This window comes from Dermacentor variabilis, chromosome 3 (genome assembly GCF_050947875.1).
Source record: "Dermacentor variabilis isolate Ectoservices chromosome 3, ASM5094787v1, whole genome shotgun sequence".
Taxonomy (NCBI): domain Eukaryota; kingdom Metazoa; phylum Arthropoda; class Arachnida; order Ixodida; family Ixodidae; genus Dermacentor; species Dermacentor variabilis.
The window spans coordinates 170,288,162-170,305,156 of record NC_134570.1 but is presented as its reverse complement, the minus strand read 5'-3'; the positions used below and the strand labels follow the sequence as shown (position 1 = coordinate 170,305,156).

At 43.3% G+C, this 16,995-nt stretch overlaps 1 protein-coding gene across 1 annotated transcript in view; it reads right to left on the bottom strand.

Annotated features, from left to right (window-relative positions):
• LOC142574317 (uncharacterized) overlaps positions 1 to 11,382 on the bottom strand; it is a 43,847-nt gene extending 32,465 nt beyond the window's left edge. Inside the window, exon 1 of the mRNA XM_075683433.1 lies at positions 11,281 to 11,382. Coding sequence (XP_075539548.1) covers positions 11,281 to 11,326 — 46 coding nt within the window. The 5' untranslated portion in view covers positions 11,327 to 11,382. The remainder of the gene's footprint in view (positions 1 to 11,280) is intronic.
• Positions 11,383 to 16,995: the final 5,613 nt, after the last annotated feature.

Sequence of the window (16,995 nt, the reverse complement as noted above, 5' to 3'; positions counted from 1 at the left end):
GCGCAAGCAAAGTACTGCAGGTGGCGGGGCCAGGCGCGCTGGTGACGTTCCGTTCGTTTTGAGCCGTTATCGCTCTTTAGCGCTCCTCATCCGCGACGAACCATTATCAACCGTTCTCCGGCGGCGGCTGCTTGTGGCACGGCCGCGCGAACCGTATCTTGAAAGCGAACTGCATTGTGGACAGAGTGTGCCCACTGCTGAAAACTTCACGCGCTGTGTTCTCACCGTTTACTTCGCTTTGAAAACAGACGCGCGTACACCTATCTTGAAAGTGATCTGCGAAAAGCGCATAGTGCGGCATAAGCTGAAAGCTTCGTGAGCGCAGTGTTCTCGCCGCTTCGTTCGCGTTGAAGCGAGAGCTAGCACGAAGGTGAATTCACTCGCTGCTGCGGGTTCTATTTTGAAAGAAATCGTGCGGTACGAACTGACGGACGGATGGTTTTTCTTGTTGGGGAAGTATAGAAATGCTTACGTTATAAAAAAAAATGGCAGGGTTCGCGAATTTCGCGATAAGAACCAACACCAACCTACTCCCTCGCTCCCCGCTGAGCAATGCCGTCTTGATCGCCCCCTCCCAACCCCGGGAAAAGGGACACTACCTTTCTATCTCAGTTAAAGAAAGGATGATGAAACGTTAACAACGACAATAACGGCATTTTCTAACGAGTTGTCTTGTGGCCTCTGAGATTTGCGCGCGAAGCTGGCGCGCGCGAACCTGAGAGGCCATAATTGGCCGCTTAATAGCATAAAAAGACAAAGATAATGCCAAACGACACAACTAAATATTGAAACAAAGAACTGATCTTAACTATACTGTTTGGGGAACAGAAATAAAAAAATTAGACAGCCGCAACACACGCCACTAAAGCCACCACCGCCGGCATAACGCGGAACCAACAGTTGGCAACATTCATTCGCGCGTCATTGCTTCGTCCGCTTCGTCTCCGCAACGAGAGCCGCCATCTTGTCGCGCCTAACGTTTTGTATGGCTTTGTTCTCTGCAATCCGCGCACACAGCCCATCGGTGGCTGCACGTCTGCTCGGCGTCGCAATGGGGCCTGCGTCATTTTCTGGTGCTCGCGCAATCGGTGTGAAACATGTCGCATGTGAAATGTTTGATAGAAGTGCCTCACGTCCAAGTCAAGCCGCCGTACGGGTGTATGGCTGTGCGCCCCGTTCTCGGAAGCGTCGACGGGTTTCCGGCATGCGGATTTCAGGTACGTGTAAATGCGTTTCGCCCTCCTATTGAGCTCCGGAGCAAAGCGTGCAATGTTGCATGTGAAAGATGCAGTGCCCGTCATCATGGCGTGAATTTCGAGCGGCAAACGAGAACTTTGGCACTTAGAGCACACCGCGGCTGCCAAGTCAGCGTGGAAATTGTTTTACGTTACCGTAATATGTTGCTGTCAGTCTAATCTGCGGCTTGTGGACAGCTAGCCCATTGACTTTTGCTTGTGGCAGCGATAGGTATATAAATGGAAGCGGTAATAATTTTCGAGAGCAGAGAGTTGTTTCGCTCAATGTTTGGTCGTATTCATGGCGTTATGAAAGCTAGAAAACTAACTGGCTTGATCGTGCTTAGTTCCAACTCCAAGGGGCGTAACGTTGGCGCTGTATATGTTTGTTTTCGGTGTCACGAGTACGACTTTCATACTTATGTTGCATGAGAGTGGTAGCTGCTGCATGCCGTCTGGGTAGAACACAATAAAAGCAATTTCCTCACTCATACGTATGCAATGTGACGTAACAAAATTTCCAGCGTTTTATTCGGAGCGTAAGTATCCAGTATAGTTTAGTAAGAAACTCAAATTCTGTCTTAGCTTAGTAGGCGTGAAACAAGTGAAACTCTCATTCCTTTTTGAATTGTTCGCCCAAACCGCACCGCCCGCAGATGCGTCATCGGGTAATTGACAGTAGCTTCGTTACGTGAGTTGTTTTATGCGCCAATATTGCCCGGTTAAGTATCCTGTTAATTTATGCCGACGCTCGTTCATCTTGATTTTAAGCGCTTACTATCCCCGAGTACCGGACGATGCCAAACTTGTGAGGTGTAGCAAACGCGGGAAATTCAAAGTGGCGTGGCTGCAAGGTCCTGTTTTTACGTTTCTTGCATTCAAAGCCAACAGACACAGTATCACTGATTTATTTCCATTTCTGCTGTACTTGATCAATCTAATGTGACAACTGCATTTGCTCTTTAATGTTCTCCATTTACTGTGTATTCAGCTTGGCTGCCGCCCTCTCTTCAGAGGATGCCGCTGTGATAGCTCTTTCGTATAGCACATGCATCTAGGCCCTTGTGTTTCAAGGGCTCTGGCGAGGCAGCAGTGCTCCAAGTAATTTTGCCATCCTATATATTTTCTATTTTGCATCATTCTTCCACGATGGATTTTAGTGTTAATAGTATTCGTCATTAGTCATCGCCATAATTTTATAGCACGTAGATTTTACGCACTTTACAGCGACAATTTTTAGGCCAGTTTACAGCCAAGTCACATCTTCCATAATACATCGTCAACATTACCACTTGTCATGACGCTCTTTGGCCAAACCTGGCCCTTGCGCCATAAAACACCACACATGATCATCATCAGCTTGGCTGCCAGAAAATGCTTGAATTTATTTCAGTATCCAAGTGACGAAATATTTCACTGACGGCCGTGTGTGAAACACGCAAGATGACAAAACTGATAGCAAAATGATGAGATATTTCTTTTATAGCGTTTGGACTCGACTTTTGGTGAGGATGTCGATCGACCTTGTGCCTGGTGACAGCACACCCGACATCGCCAAAGTGCAGCCGCCAAGTTGAGTGCCCCCGAATGGACCATCAACATCGGAAAATGAAGCAGAGCCAGGTAAGGGCAATTTTTACTTTGGAACAGAATACTGACAGCTGCCTCTTTTTTTAAGAACTAAATAACATATTTACAAACCAATCCTTTCTCTTTGTGCAGCCTACATAGAATTGTTTTTTGCTTATTATACAGACCTTCAGAAAGCAGTTCTTCTGAACCCTTTTTGCATGCACAAATAAATAAAGAGGAGTGCACTTTCTGAAGAAATTGATGCACTGAAATGTGGGTTCGACACACAGTGAGATGCAAAATAACCAACAACTTTAAAGCGGTAAAAGAAAGTTTGAAACCTGTTCTAACATCATAAACCGCCTTGGCATACGGATCCAAATATAACAGCAACAGAGGTGCATGCAGAGAAGTGTTTGTAAATGTTTGCAAGATATGTACATTGTCTAAGAAATTGTTTTTATTTACTTGGAGCTTCTTGGTGCCATGGCAGTGCAGTAAAAGCTCAAAATGATGCCCCTGCTCCTAATAAAGCACCTTTAGATTTTAAAATTAAATTATGGGCTTTTACATTCCAAAACCTAAAGTTTTGGGAACCTGGCTTCTTTAATGTACACCTGAATCTAAGTGCATAAGCGGTATTGCATTTTACCCTCATTGGAGGGCAGCTGCCATGGCCTAGATTGAAGCTGGGACCAGCATGACTGAGCAGCATGGCATCATAGTAAGTGGGATATAACACCAGGTCAAAATGAGAAATACTGCTTAGAACTACCAACTTCTTGGCCCACAAGCACTTTGCACTAAGTTAAAGGAGTATGGAGTACTGACAGCGACCGTTTATGTACCAATTTCTTTTTAGGCTGACTCCATTATTAGGGTGCGAAGCTTCAATTAGTCAAAACCAGCCTAAATTACAGAACCAGCTCAAAACACGCACCATGTATAGCTGGATTTGGACATGCAAATGGAGTCAATTCATGTCGCCGAAAATGGAAGTGGCAGTCACACTATTTCATGCATTTTGCCTAAAACATAGTCAATAATTAATCAATTTCTAAAATATTCATTTCAAAAAGTTTTTTTCAAGCATGAAAGGAGGAGCCAAATGGTGTTCAGGTGCACGAGTGGTTAGTTGCACGGCACTTCCTGCATGTGTTCACTGGCTTCTTTCAGGCTTGAAAAAAAAATTTGGTGCACCTACTGAGCAGTAGAAAGCTGGATTGGGAATTTTGCAGGATGCTCTACAATTTTCGCACTGACACTTTTGCTTGGAATAAAATATTTGAGCAGTTAAATAATTGTTAATAACTAATTACCTAATTAGGAAAAATGCAAGAATTGGTTTCACTTCCTCAAAACGTTGGCAAACGACATTACCTTGGTGCTGTCCAGCTACGTGGCACTTGTACGTATTTAAAGCTTGCACATGTCATACAGACCACCTGGTAATTCCAAGGCATATATAGAAGTAGCTAAGTTGTGTGAGCCAGCCATGTGTAGCGAATCATGAGAAACAGCCATGTTTCTTTGACTTAAGGGCATGATAAGATTTACATGCTCGACACCTTGTATCAGTGTGCTCTAGGCCTGTTCGTAGTTTAGCTGCTACATAAACAATATTTCTCCACGTGTAAGCTCATATGCATCTTTCAAGTATATTGCCTCGTGTGTCCAAAATAAACCATCTTCGCGCTTCCTTATGTCTTCATCTGTTGCTGTGCTAAATTTTTAACATGCAACTGCACAAATTTTCATCTAGTTTTCGTAGTTCCTCGTTGTTTGGTGGCTTTATTTCTGAACAAGTTGTTTTCGTTAAACCCTGTTGCACACAGCAGTACACAGCATTTCTGCCTTGAGTGGGATTTTTTTTTTCAGATTGACATTAATACACCTTGCCTGGGCTATGTAAGGCATTCTACATAACACGGCTCTGCAATAATGTTTTATATTGCATTCCAGCATCATGCAAAACTGTTTACTTACCAGATTAGAATATGTATAAGTGTTGGAAGTAGCAGAACTGGAAGAAGCCAGCAGATAATGAGGCCAAGGAAAGCATACAGGAACATGTTTTAAGTTTTTTATATGAAGTGTAGAAATGATAAATTCTAGGTAAGTGAAAGTGGATTAAAAGATATCCACCTGTGGGTGGGGAACGGACCCATAACCTTCACATTACGCATGTGATATAATAACCACTGTGGTACTACGGCCGTGTTCGAGCGTCGACAATCTGAGGGACCATTGTGGACGGTTGAATGCTGCCTCGGTGGCGCAGTGGTTAGTGCATCGCATGCCTAATGCAAAGGCTGTAGGTTCGTTCTCCCCCCATGGCTGGTTGTTTTTTTTGACGATTTTCATTTCCCTTTATCATTTCTACATTTAAATAGAAAATTACAAATAAGTTTCCATGTGCCTTCCCTGGCATCTTCCAGCTGTGATTCAGAAAAATTTTGACCCTCAGTATCCTTTCTTCTCGTTTGGAAGAACAGGAGCTTCATTTTAAAAATAATGAATTCACCTTGTTCAGCATCTCAATGTGGTCTCAAATCTTATCACAGCATGTGTATTACTAAGTGAAGTTTTTGTTAAGATGATGATATAGCATGGGACCTAATTAGTAGCCTTTGTGTACAGATATATGACTAGTCTAATAAATAGGAGGATTTTAGGAAGCACTTCTAACATGGTCTGGGCATGTGTTTAAAAAATCTAATCTAGCATGATTTCAGGCATAAATGTTGCCCCTGAAAAATATTTGGATCATCTGCATTGGCATTGTTTTTAGAGAGCACCAATACTGCTTTGATAGAAGTAGCCTCGTGGAACATGAAGCATCGCTTCTTGCTGAGTCAAGGAAATATTATCTGCATATCTGAGGTGCATGTGTCATATGCTCGAATGCTGCTTAAAGGCTGCTAATAAGAAAATTACTTAACTTGCCTTCCAGAGATTGCTTCAGTAGTCTATGCTACTCGATCATAAACAATTTACCATAGTGAACATTCATCACAGTTGGCTTTGCAATGTTTATGCAAAATACCACAATTGCTTTCTAGACATGTGACTGCACTAGAACTTGGAATTAATGACCAGTAAGATTTATGGGACAGCAAAACTTAGTTTATTACTCCTGTTTCTGCCATAGTTTCTTACAGTAATTACTAGAGGGAACTCTGGTACTGGAGTCGTACCACCATGGGAATGATGGGAAGCACATGGAGTTGTCTGATATTCGTGCTTGTGAATTCAGACGTTCTTGTGGCTTCGTATATTATACGCTATATAAATCTTATTGTCGTAAATTTCAGCGCAGTCTACACTCTTCGAAGTGCAGAAGACGGCGCCAACACGCGCAATTGCTATTAATTGCAACGATTGAGCTTGTCCAGCTGGCCAAATCGAAAGGTGCCAAGCGTCTCAAGGCACTGGTATGCCCGCGATAAATTCATCAGGGCGTTGCACTCGCTTGTCGTTACATGCCTCCGTGGCTTAATGGTTTCAATGTCAGACTTCTGTTCTAGAGTTCCTGTGTTTGAATCCTGTCGTCGGACGATTTTAATGTTTATTTATTTATTACACAGTATATTGTTGAAAATGACTAGTTTACAAAGTCACAAAGCCGTTTGAAGCCAAACAGACGACGTTTAGGCAAATCCATGTACTTCCCATAATTTCCATGCTGGTACAGCCGTTCTTGTTTGATCTCCTGTGGACACTAACGTCAGAGTTCCCTCTAGTAATTATTGTATGAAACTCTTATTTCTGCACCTTGCTCGTGCAGAAGCGGCACCACACCTGCTGCGTAAACATGCACTACCTTTCGGCCAAGTGCAGGGAATGCTGTGAACTCGCCCTGTACAAAGCCTGCACTAAGTAAAACAAATCGCAACATGCAGTTGCTGCCACGTTGAACTGGTGGAATGAGTAGTGAAATGCAGCACCTCCTGAACTAGTTCAGAAAGTGCAGGTTATTCAAGTGGAGATTATATAGTAACAGAAGTTGGGTGATTCTGCATTACATTTACGAAATATACTTCATGATACTTTTCCATTTCTTTCCTCAGTTATTAAGAATCCCTTTTGCATTGTTGGACAAAACTACAGAATGCCAACATATTTTCTAGCATTCACTGGTAGCAAACATGTCAAAACTTGTTCTAGTTTCTGGATTGCCTCTTTAGCCGTTAACCCCCAAGTTAATTCCGGAGAAATGTACCAAATTTTTTACGTACTCAATTTTTCGATGTCATTCTCATTCTAAAAATATATTACTTCGTTAGTCTCTGGTTAGAAATAACACAAAAATAGGAGCTGCTCTTGCGGGCAGCCTTCCCTCAGTGCCGACTGTAACTCATCTTTGACAATAAGAGCAGCGTAACATCGGGCAGAAAGAGTGCGACTCGTCATTGGCGATATTGGTACTGCCTCCAGTCACTAGTACAGCTTGGGATCAATGGTTAAAGGTTGCGACTTTGTTGCTGCCCAATTTTAATTCTGCAGCTGTTACACTTGGGTGTAGCATGTGTATGTACGTGTGCATGCATTAAAATGACTGCACGCTAGAGCAAAGCAACTGTAGTGCAGAGAGGCATTAGTCATCTTTATTTATTTGCTTTCTAAAGATGCACTAAGTTTATCTTTTGCAGTACAGAGTTGGCACTCATTGGCCAAAGATGCCCTTGTGCTACTAAAACCTATCAATTAATCCGCTTTCGGTCTGTGAGTTTTAATTTGTTTTTCTTGAACTGTGCAATTCCCACTCACAGGACTGCATGTCATCTGAGGTGTTCCTTTTTCAATCAAGAATGTTGAGATTGTGTTTGTGAAACTCGATTAATTGCCTCAAACGAGCGTGTGGAAACTGACCAAGCTGTTAATTCTACCTGCTTATATATTAAGTATGTTGCGGTTATGAACCCTCATAATGAATGACACATAGTAAAAGAATTATCTAATAAAGCAATTTAATGAATTTTTTCATGTTTTTCGTGTTCATGTTCACTTCTCTACTCTAGTGTCCTGTCTGCATGGCTCACATTTTTTTGCATATTAAATATCGTATAAACTTAACCATGCTTTTTTACCACAATGCAAGGGGAAAAGGTTCCGGTAACACCATGCATTCAGTATGGTGGCCCAGATGTGTATGCAAGCAACCTCCTTCATGTGGACCAAGAACTACTCTGCAGTGTCTCGCAGACTTCCATGCGAAGCCCTCAACATTCTCATCTCAGTGGAATGGCTGCTCATCTATCTGCGTGTCCATCACCAAGACGGCCAGTTGTAAAGCTCCTGTACCTGTTTAAGAAAGCTTAATGATTTTTTATTTAGTTTTCACGCTTGGTCGTAGAATGTTAACATTTTTGATGTTTCTAACATTTTTACCTGGCACAAAGTGGTACAATAACTTTAAAACCAGTGTAATGTATTTAAGTGATGCTCACTCTAATGCCTATCTGGTTTTGTTTGTGTTTAAGAAATTGGAATGTCTGATGAGGTAACGGCATCGTAATTTGTCGTCGTGGCTCGTTTCAATGAGCTGCTAGGAAATAAGACGCACAACTTATCACACGCCAGTTGTAGCATTTTTGTTTTCATGACTAAAGTATGCACGTTTCAAATAATGGAAAGTGGGGAAAAAAGCCTCAAGGACATAATCATCCTAGGATTGTCATGTCCTTACAACTCTGCAATGACTAATGCCTCATACATCTTGGGAGCACACTGGTCGCAATGCCTACAGGTATACTTGATAAGAGAATAGCTTGCACTCAGATTTGAGATTTGCCACGCAGTTGATGGCTGATGGCTTTTGTTTGTCGTCTTCATGTGACTACTATGTATTCAATATTCATTTAGATGTGCTGCGGTTTTTTGCAGTCACCTATATATATATATATATATATATATATATATATATATATATATATATATATATAATGTGTGTGTTCTTCGTTTCAATAAAAATTTAGTTGAGAGTTAGCGCTCATCCTGTCGGCTTCTAGTCTGTGTCACTTCGCGCTACAATGCAAGGTCATGTTACTGTACCAACTCGCCCAACTTTCTATCCTTGTGTTAAAGACACACTCAGACTTGTTCTTACTTATGTGACCGGGTATTTTTGTACTTTATAATAAGATGCAGTGCTTTTCGAATGAAAACATGTGATAGTTCGTAGTCAGGTTACTTAAACTGTTCTGCTTAAAATATAATTGAGCAAGCCTGTGCCATTATTTGGTGCTTATGTCTTTGTATTGGTATGGTTTTACTCCTTATTTTCCTTTTTACATTTAAAATGTGCAAACATTATTATGTAACCATTTCTCTTTAATGAAATAAATACTTTTCTTCTGACATTTCGTCACAAATTTTACAATGATTTTGTTGAATTAGGTAACCTTAGACTAGCTGATTGTTATTCTGGTAGCTTAACTTACAATGCCTGTGGAATGTTCAATGCAAGCACATGGTGAAAAATAAACTAAATTATTGGGTATAAGCAGGTCACTGGCAGTAAATGGAGCATACATATATTTCAGGAAATAGTGCATGCTTATATATTGAACAGCATGCACAGCTGCACATGCGGTTTTGTTCGTAAATGCTGAAACATTCGGCGTGGAAGCACTTAGTTCTTTGGCTTTCAGTGCTGCCTTTAAGTCATGTGTGAAAGTACTAGTAGAAGCATCCCGTGGAGATAAATGACAACATTAATGTATAGAGTTATAAAATGTGTGCTTAAAACGGCAAAGAACTGCTTTTCAGGCAAACGTATGCTTCTGTAGTACTGCACTTGTTACCGTCGCCAATCCATGCATTGCTTGCGCTCTATTGCATTCAATATGAGCTACAACAATGAGCTGTGGTGTCTTTCCCTCCTGGTCGAGCTGGTGTTGCGAAAATTTTTGACCAAGAAAAGTGGAGGTTTTTAATTATTTCTGAAATGCATGTAACCATGCTTTTGGCTGTGTGCTGTTTCCACGGGGTTATAAGTACTGGTGCACCAAGGTGCGGGAGATCCTGTGTGCTTAGTGCAGCGCGCATTGTTATTGCGCTCTGCATCCTGCCGGCAGTGTACTATCACTGCAGAGGAAGATTAGGAAAAGCATGGCCTGTGTGCCTTGCTGCAATGGCGAAACCTTAAATTGTTTGCCTGAAAGGGTCGCACGTTATGCTACCACATGACGGACCAGAAGCGCAATATGAGGACGCCTCACAGAATCTGGCTCATACTGAACAAGGTAGTACCATAGCTAAGGCTAGGCAGCATTCACAACAGCTAGTCTGCCCATTAACTACGTGGCTGTAGTGAACGCTAAAATACTTGCAGGGATAACACCCTTTTGGAAGGGTATTGTCCATGCTACACCCATATTGAAAGGGTGGTGTCTGTGTTACACCCCATATAGAAAGGGTGTTGTTTGTTTTACACCCATAGGCGAGGTGACGTCATATTAACACCCCTTCTTTTGTGGGGTGTTAATTTGCATCCCATTGCTTGGGGTGTAGCAATACACCCAAAAAGGGTGTCACCCATGGGACAAGTCATTTACACCCTTAAGGGTGTTAAAATTTTTAGAGTGTACCAACATGTCGAAGTGCTTTGCTGCACACTCAATTGAAAATACCAGAGTCAAGTCCATGTAGGTAACCATTACAATCTTTCCACATTTCGTGGCCATTCTGGAGAGCGCGGGAATGCGTCCCGGCAGACAATGAGCAGTATGCTGCATTTCCTCAAATAAAGAAGCCCCATACGCAGCGGGAACAGGTGATTGTCGGTTGACCTAAGGCATATCAGAAATTCTTATACGAAAAATCGCCACTATCGTGAATAACTGCAAGCAACGTGAAATCAGCAGGTATTCATATATTTTTTACGCTCGTTGTGCTATGAATATGTTGAAGTTGTTTGTCGCTAGTATACTGCAGCTATTAAAAATACCTGCGGTGACGAGTTATTACTGGCTATTTTGCTGCACGTCACTGCCGTTCCTACCAGCGAAAAAAATGAGCGCCCTACATGAATCTTCATGAAAATGAGAAGTGCATTGCGTGTTTCTGGATTCGCTGCGGATTTATTGTTCCATCTTATGTATAAAAGTGTTATGAATAATTTCGTTTTATTAATACTACGAGAATGACCTGGAGCTGCAAGACATTGCGGTAAGTAATAAACGACTGAGGCGAAGACTACCGTATTAGTTAGGTTACTGTATATAGCAGAGAAAATGAACATTTTGTTACGCATGTACGATGGAACTGCCAGAACGTGCAGTCTGAAAATAATATTAGTTTTTCTCAAAGTATTTAGGCAAACTGCCATTGACAAATAGCATGCTATCTAATTGAAGGCAATACTATTTACCTCGTTTAAATATTAACTCTTTTGCCGACAATTCTTTCTTCGTTACATTCGTAAGCTACAGCAGCGAAGCTTAAATAACAGCGACACCTTTGTACTCACCGATCCAGTAAAACAATTGAGTAAAGAGATGCCGGCCGGTATGCATTTCTGCGCCTATAGAACACTTGCCATACAATGCACGCGAGAACACTGTCACAAGGATATCGGCCACGTTACCTTTTGAGTGGAAATGTTTTTTTTTGTTTACTAGCCATTGTTCACGTGTCCTGAAGCTTGCATTGCAAGCAGAGCAGAGTTTCAATGACGGATGTTTTTTTTTTCGTTTCGTGAAGTTTAGGTAAAGAAATGGCAGTGTCTTAGCTCTTCTATGCCAGTATATAGATAGCGAAAGCTAAGGCATAGCATGGTTAGCCTTGGTTAATCTTGATTGCAAGTCCAGGTTAGTCCGGCTGTATAGATATGTTGCGGCGTTTAGCCGGTCGTTCGGCGCGTGCTTCGTCTGTTTCCTGGGCGATTCATTTCCTCGTCATCTCGTTCCGATGTCGATTTCAGGCCTCCTCCTGCTTATCAGAATTGTCACCGTCCATCCTGCCGCCTCAACTGTGGTTGCGGCGCACGCGAGCTGTCTTTTTCAATCCTCCAAGATGTTATCAGGCATGCGACGCAGCTGGCGAAGCCAGCGGAGGCGACCGCAACGATGAGGAACGCAGTGTGACGTCATACCAAACCGCGGATGCGGAAAGGCGCGGCGCTGTGCAGCGGCGGAACACCTGTGGCTCGGTGCTACTATCGGCGCATGCGGGGTAGTGACAAGGGAGCGAGCGAGAGATAAATATCCGCTGCGAGGCACGCGTTGTGACATCATCTGCGTCCTCGGAGCATCGCCACGGCGAAATCGCAAGTTCGCGGCAAGTAAACCTTTCGCATTTAAAATGTGTACTCTTGTAATTGCTTACTTATGCTCTCTGTGTTATTGGCCACTACTATCAGTATTTGTGGAAGCCAGCTTAAATATTTAGTCCAGCTTATCGTTGCAGTTGTTTGGTGAAAGGCTTATGATAATTATTCTCCAAAGTTTTCATCATTATCTAATATAAATATACTTCGGTCAAGCAATAACTGTGCACCATGCTAACGTTCGTGCCTTTTGTGTGTCATCATTGTGAAATTGTGTTGCGATCAGCGTAATCGGCTGCGCAAAGTTCATTAAAAGATTACGACATATTTTATTTCTGAATTACAGTGAAAGCAGTCACGCATAGGTTTACGAATGCATGACATTTAAATGTGTATTGTGCGTTTTATCTACGTACATTTAGCCACAAACATCAGCTCTAACGTGTCTTGCTCGTTTAGATATTCCTACTGAATGGTCATCTAGCCGCTCGGGCACAAAGCGCGTGCCCGCGCCCCATGTCGAGATGGCCGCCACTGCCACTGCCGCCGCAGCGCCGCTCGCACGGCGATCGGGAGGAGGACTCCCCATTGTTCTCGAGTTCTTCGGACCGGTTCGTCCCGTGGGCCACCAGAGCGTGACGAGGGACGAGCTTGCCTCGGTGATCGCCGGCAGAGCGGTTTGAAAGACGGAGCTGCGTGGCCGTGCACCGAGATACGGCTGAAGATGTGGTCGGCAGGTTGAAAGCCCCAGGCCGAAATCTTCGCCGGTAGCTCGACAGACGGTGCAAGTCCGTCAAGATCTTTGGCCGCAAGGTACCAACAGCCCGACACTCTTCAGATCGGTATCTCGGCGAGCGCGCCAGAGATAAGCCTCGTGTTCCAAGCAGCTCTCGGAACTGTCCGCCAGTCTCTTCTTTTTAAATCGCGTTTTCTCTTTCCTTCAATTATTAGTCGCGTGTTAATTTTTGTATGTTCTCTTAGTGTAGTGTTTACAGCGTTTATTGCCACGTGTATTTTTCTTTGGTCTCGCGTATGTTTTTGTTAATTTCGCGAGTGTTAGGAATTCCCACGTAGTAAGCTCTGTGTCGCGCGTCGCGTCAGAGTGTGATTTGTGTGGGACCCGCACGCCTTCCGTGAGGCTTTGCAACATTTGCTTTCAATTTGCGTATTCTTTTTTCATCATTTCTCTCGCCTGATTTTATTTTGTTACATTGCGCCTGTGTTTTTCAGTCACCTCCCGCCTCATGCTTCTGATTCACGGTCGATCAGGCGTGGACCTTATCGCCGGTCAGCAGTCGAACCATCAATAAATGCACGCGGGGTGAGTTTGTTGTCGCCGCATCCCCTCCAGTTCGAAGAGTGCGAATAGCTTACCCCTTTTCTTGGACACGCTTTTAGGGGCAGCTTCTATCCGTAGGTTCCACCATCTTATGTTTTTTTATGGGAATAAAATTTGATTGTTCTGTATATTGCGTACAATATTTCTCTCATAGTGCTATTTCCAATCATTCGACGTCGATGTAGCCACATCTCCTCACGGAAGCATGACTGAAGCAGTAGGTGATGTTTAGGCACGAGAAGCTTATGCATCTGGGAGGCCCTAATGAGTTGTGAAATATTTGTTACATTGACTTGGCACATGCTAGCGTTGATGTACAAGAGAGGGCAGCACAAATTAGGGCGTTAGGTCTCTAAAGTAGTGCCAATTTGAGGCAATGGCAAATGTATGCGTCACGTCTAAAAAGTGCCAATTTTTCAGCAATAGAACGCCGGCACCATCTGTCATCACGTGGCCTATATTGCCGTGTGCTGCTGTAGCGGCGACAGATGGCACCACCCTACCGCTACAGTGACATCGCGAACGGCCTGTGCCTCTTTATGTCTCGATACAAAAAAAAAACGATATCGAGTAGACCAACAATATAACACAGCAACTTTGCTGCTGAGTCAAGATAAAGGATAGCGAAAGAATGCATTAGCATTCACACGCCGAGAAGGTGGTCAACGGGTGAGAAACGGCTTGCGATACACTTACAGCGGCTTACCCATATCCACTTACCCGGTTTCCGCAGCACAGAATCCCAATGCTCTAACGATTAAGAAACTGTTGTGTTCCATAAAGGTGGTATTAAACACCTTTACGAATCTTCCTCGTTCAAGAGCGTGCTTTGAGATGCTCGGCGCTTTAGTCGAGTCGCAGAACTACAAGTTACTAAACTTAGCGTGATAATCTCCTAGCTCATGAAGATTGAAGTTAGGGACACCTTCGTCACCGAAACGTTAAGCCCATAATATATTGCTATTCAACATGTTTTAAATAATATTTAGGGTTTTACGTGCCAAAACCACTTTCTGATTATGAGGCACGCCGTAGTGGAGGACTCCGGAAATTTTGACCACCTGGGGTTCTTTAACGTGCACCTAAATCTAAGCACACGGGTGTTTTCGCATTTCGCCCCCATCGAAATGCGGCCGCCGTGGCCGGGATTCGATCCCGCGACCTCGTGCTCAGCAGCCCAACACCATAGCCACTGAGCAACCACGGCGGGTATTCAACATGTTTTGTAGCTGCATAAAATTTGCAGTTACTCTGGAAGGTCATCCATGGTGGCTGAGCGGCATGATCATAACTTAAATCTGCGGTACGCCTCTCTTCCTAATGTACCATTTCGCCTAAATGACGCCTGAAAGCATCACCGCATCACTTTTTGAACGAAGTTCGTGGTCGGCGTTAGTACTGCTGTGGCTGTTTCCTTGTTTTCGTTGTCCTTGTCCCATCACGCTGCTTCAGTTGGCTCCCGCTTTTCCATTGATGCAGTACATAGAGGCGCATATACACAGATATATATATATATCTATATATCTATATATATATATATATATATATATATATATATATATATATATATATATATATATATATATATATATATATATATTGTCACGTAGTAGTGACGGCATAGAACACAGTAGCAATACTGTGAATGACGAAACTAACTTTTATTGGGCGAACCTGTGCCCACGAAAGGAGGCTACCCTTAAACCACAACGATAGCGGCGAACACAGTCGGCGATCGTCGAAATCTGATCAGCGGGTCAAGCCGATACATGATAAATTTATACATGAGCCATCGAAGGTTCCAGAGTAATCACTCGTGTCCGCGTGTTTTCCAGAAAATTCTACAAAATTCGTGTCCCACACGCATTCAGCTTACACAAGCTTCGGTGACAACAGACAGCAGCAAGAACCGTCGATAACATTCGAGAAACATCCAATAAATGCTGGCGCGTCCCACCCTGAGCGATAACATTCTTTTTAGACGGTCAAAAGCCGTCACCCGAAAAAGATATACAAGTACACTGGCGGCGGCCGTGATGAAAGACAATGGGTATTGTTCGCCCAGGCAGTCTTGCAACGCAAACAAATCTCAACTTTTTTAGGACTAAGCTTGCTTGGCCTACTATACCATGGTTGCGCCAGGCCGGCGGTTGCTAGTTGCTTTGCCGCAGAGTAGATTCCTCCTTACTCCTAAAAAAAAAAGGAAGCGCATCCGACGGTGCTCTTGAAACCTTGGTACCCTAGGGCAGCAGCTCGACGCTCCAACCATTAATCCATAATCTGTTTTGTTTTACTTATTTTCTCAGCCTAATTGCAATAAACAATCACGTACATCGCTTATGATGCTGTTGTAAACGAAATGGACGGCCCGTAGGGGTACACATGAAATAGTTTGACAGCTGCAAAATTTTGCAAGGCATTTTTTCTCACTCCTAGAATATGCGGCTTATTAAGGCAATTTCCGATCTTTAAATCTGATCGACTATTCATACCCATCGCGGCTTTCTAAGATGAATACCGCGACAACGCACGATGACACATTTGTGTGGTACATTTACAATCTGCATAAAGTAAGAGGGCTGAGGGCGGGTTGTTTGCGCGAGATGTTCTTTCAGTTATTCCATGCAAGCTGATCGGTGGCGGCTGCTGTCACTTACGGTTGTGCAGAAACACAGAGCTCATATTTGGCTAGCGTGTTACCATGACGAAGCGTAACCGTTGTAGCAGTGGTCAGTGGCGTATTATACAACAAAAGCAAAAGTACCCTGCCACGCAAAAATAAGGTGGTAGGTGTCTGCCTGCAGAAGCAGCTTACTCATACATCTCTAATTTCTACATGATGGCTTTCCTTTCGTTTTCGACCTTGCGTAAACGACCGGTATTTGCCCTCTCGTGTCGCAGTATCACATGTACAGTTCAATCGTTCACTTAAATCCATTAACTGATTCTAAGTTGAACTGATGTCACTGTCAGAAAGGATATCCGAGAACAAGTGTTTCGAGAATTGCAATTGGAGCACGCATGCATTCACTATACAGCAATTCAAATGCTCATTAGTTAATGCTACTGTGAAGTAATTCTCTAGATAAATGGGCAAACTAACTCATGTGTCGGCTCATTCGGAATCGGGCAAGCCCGGGAGTCTGAGCCTGTGTGAATTCGGGCGAGCCTGAGAGGTGTGACTCTGGGCCTGCAGTTACTCCACCCGAGTATAACTTCGGCAAGTCTGAGTGCACCCGGCTTAGTGCAATTATTTGGTGAGTCGGAGTCCAAGCGAGCCCCAAGCAAAAAAAAAATTGCATGAGTGTGTTTGAGTTAGTTACAAGATTTTACTGACCTTTCCGCCACCTAGAAATACATGGCAGTGTCACATTTATTGTACGTGTACTAGAGACACACATCGTATTTCGACGAAGGTACGACTAGTTACACTGAGCATTTTTAAACAAGTAAAGGTGTAACTCCTCATAGTAAGTATTAAGAACTTCTCTCAGCAAAAATTCGATAGCTTATTTAAGAGCCCACAAAGCACCTTTAAAGTGTGTTGTTGGGAGGATCGGCACATGTTCATGACTACA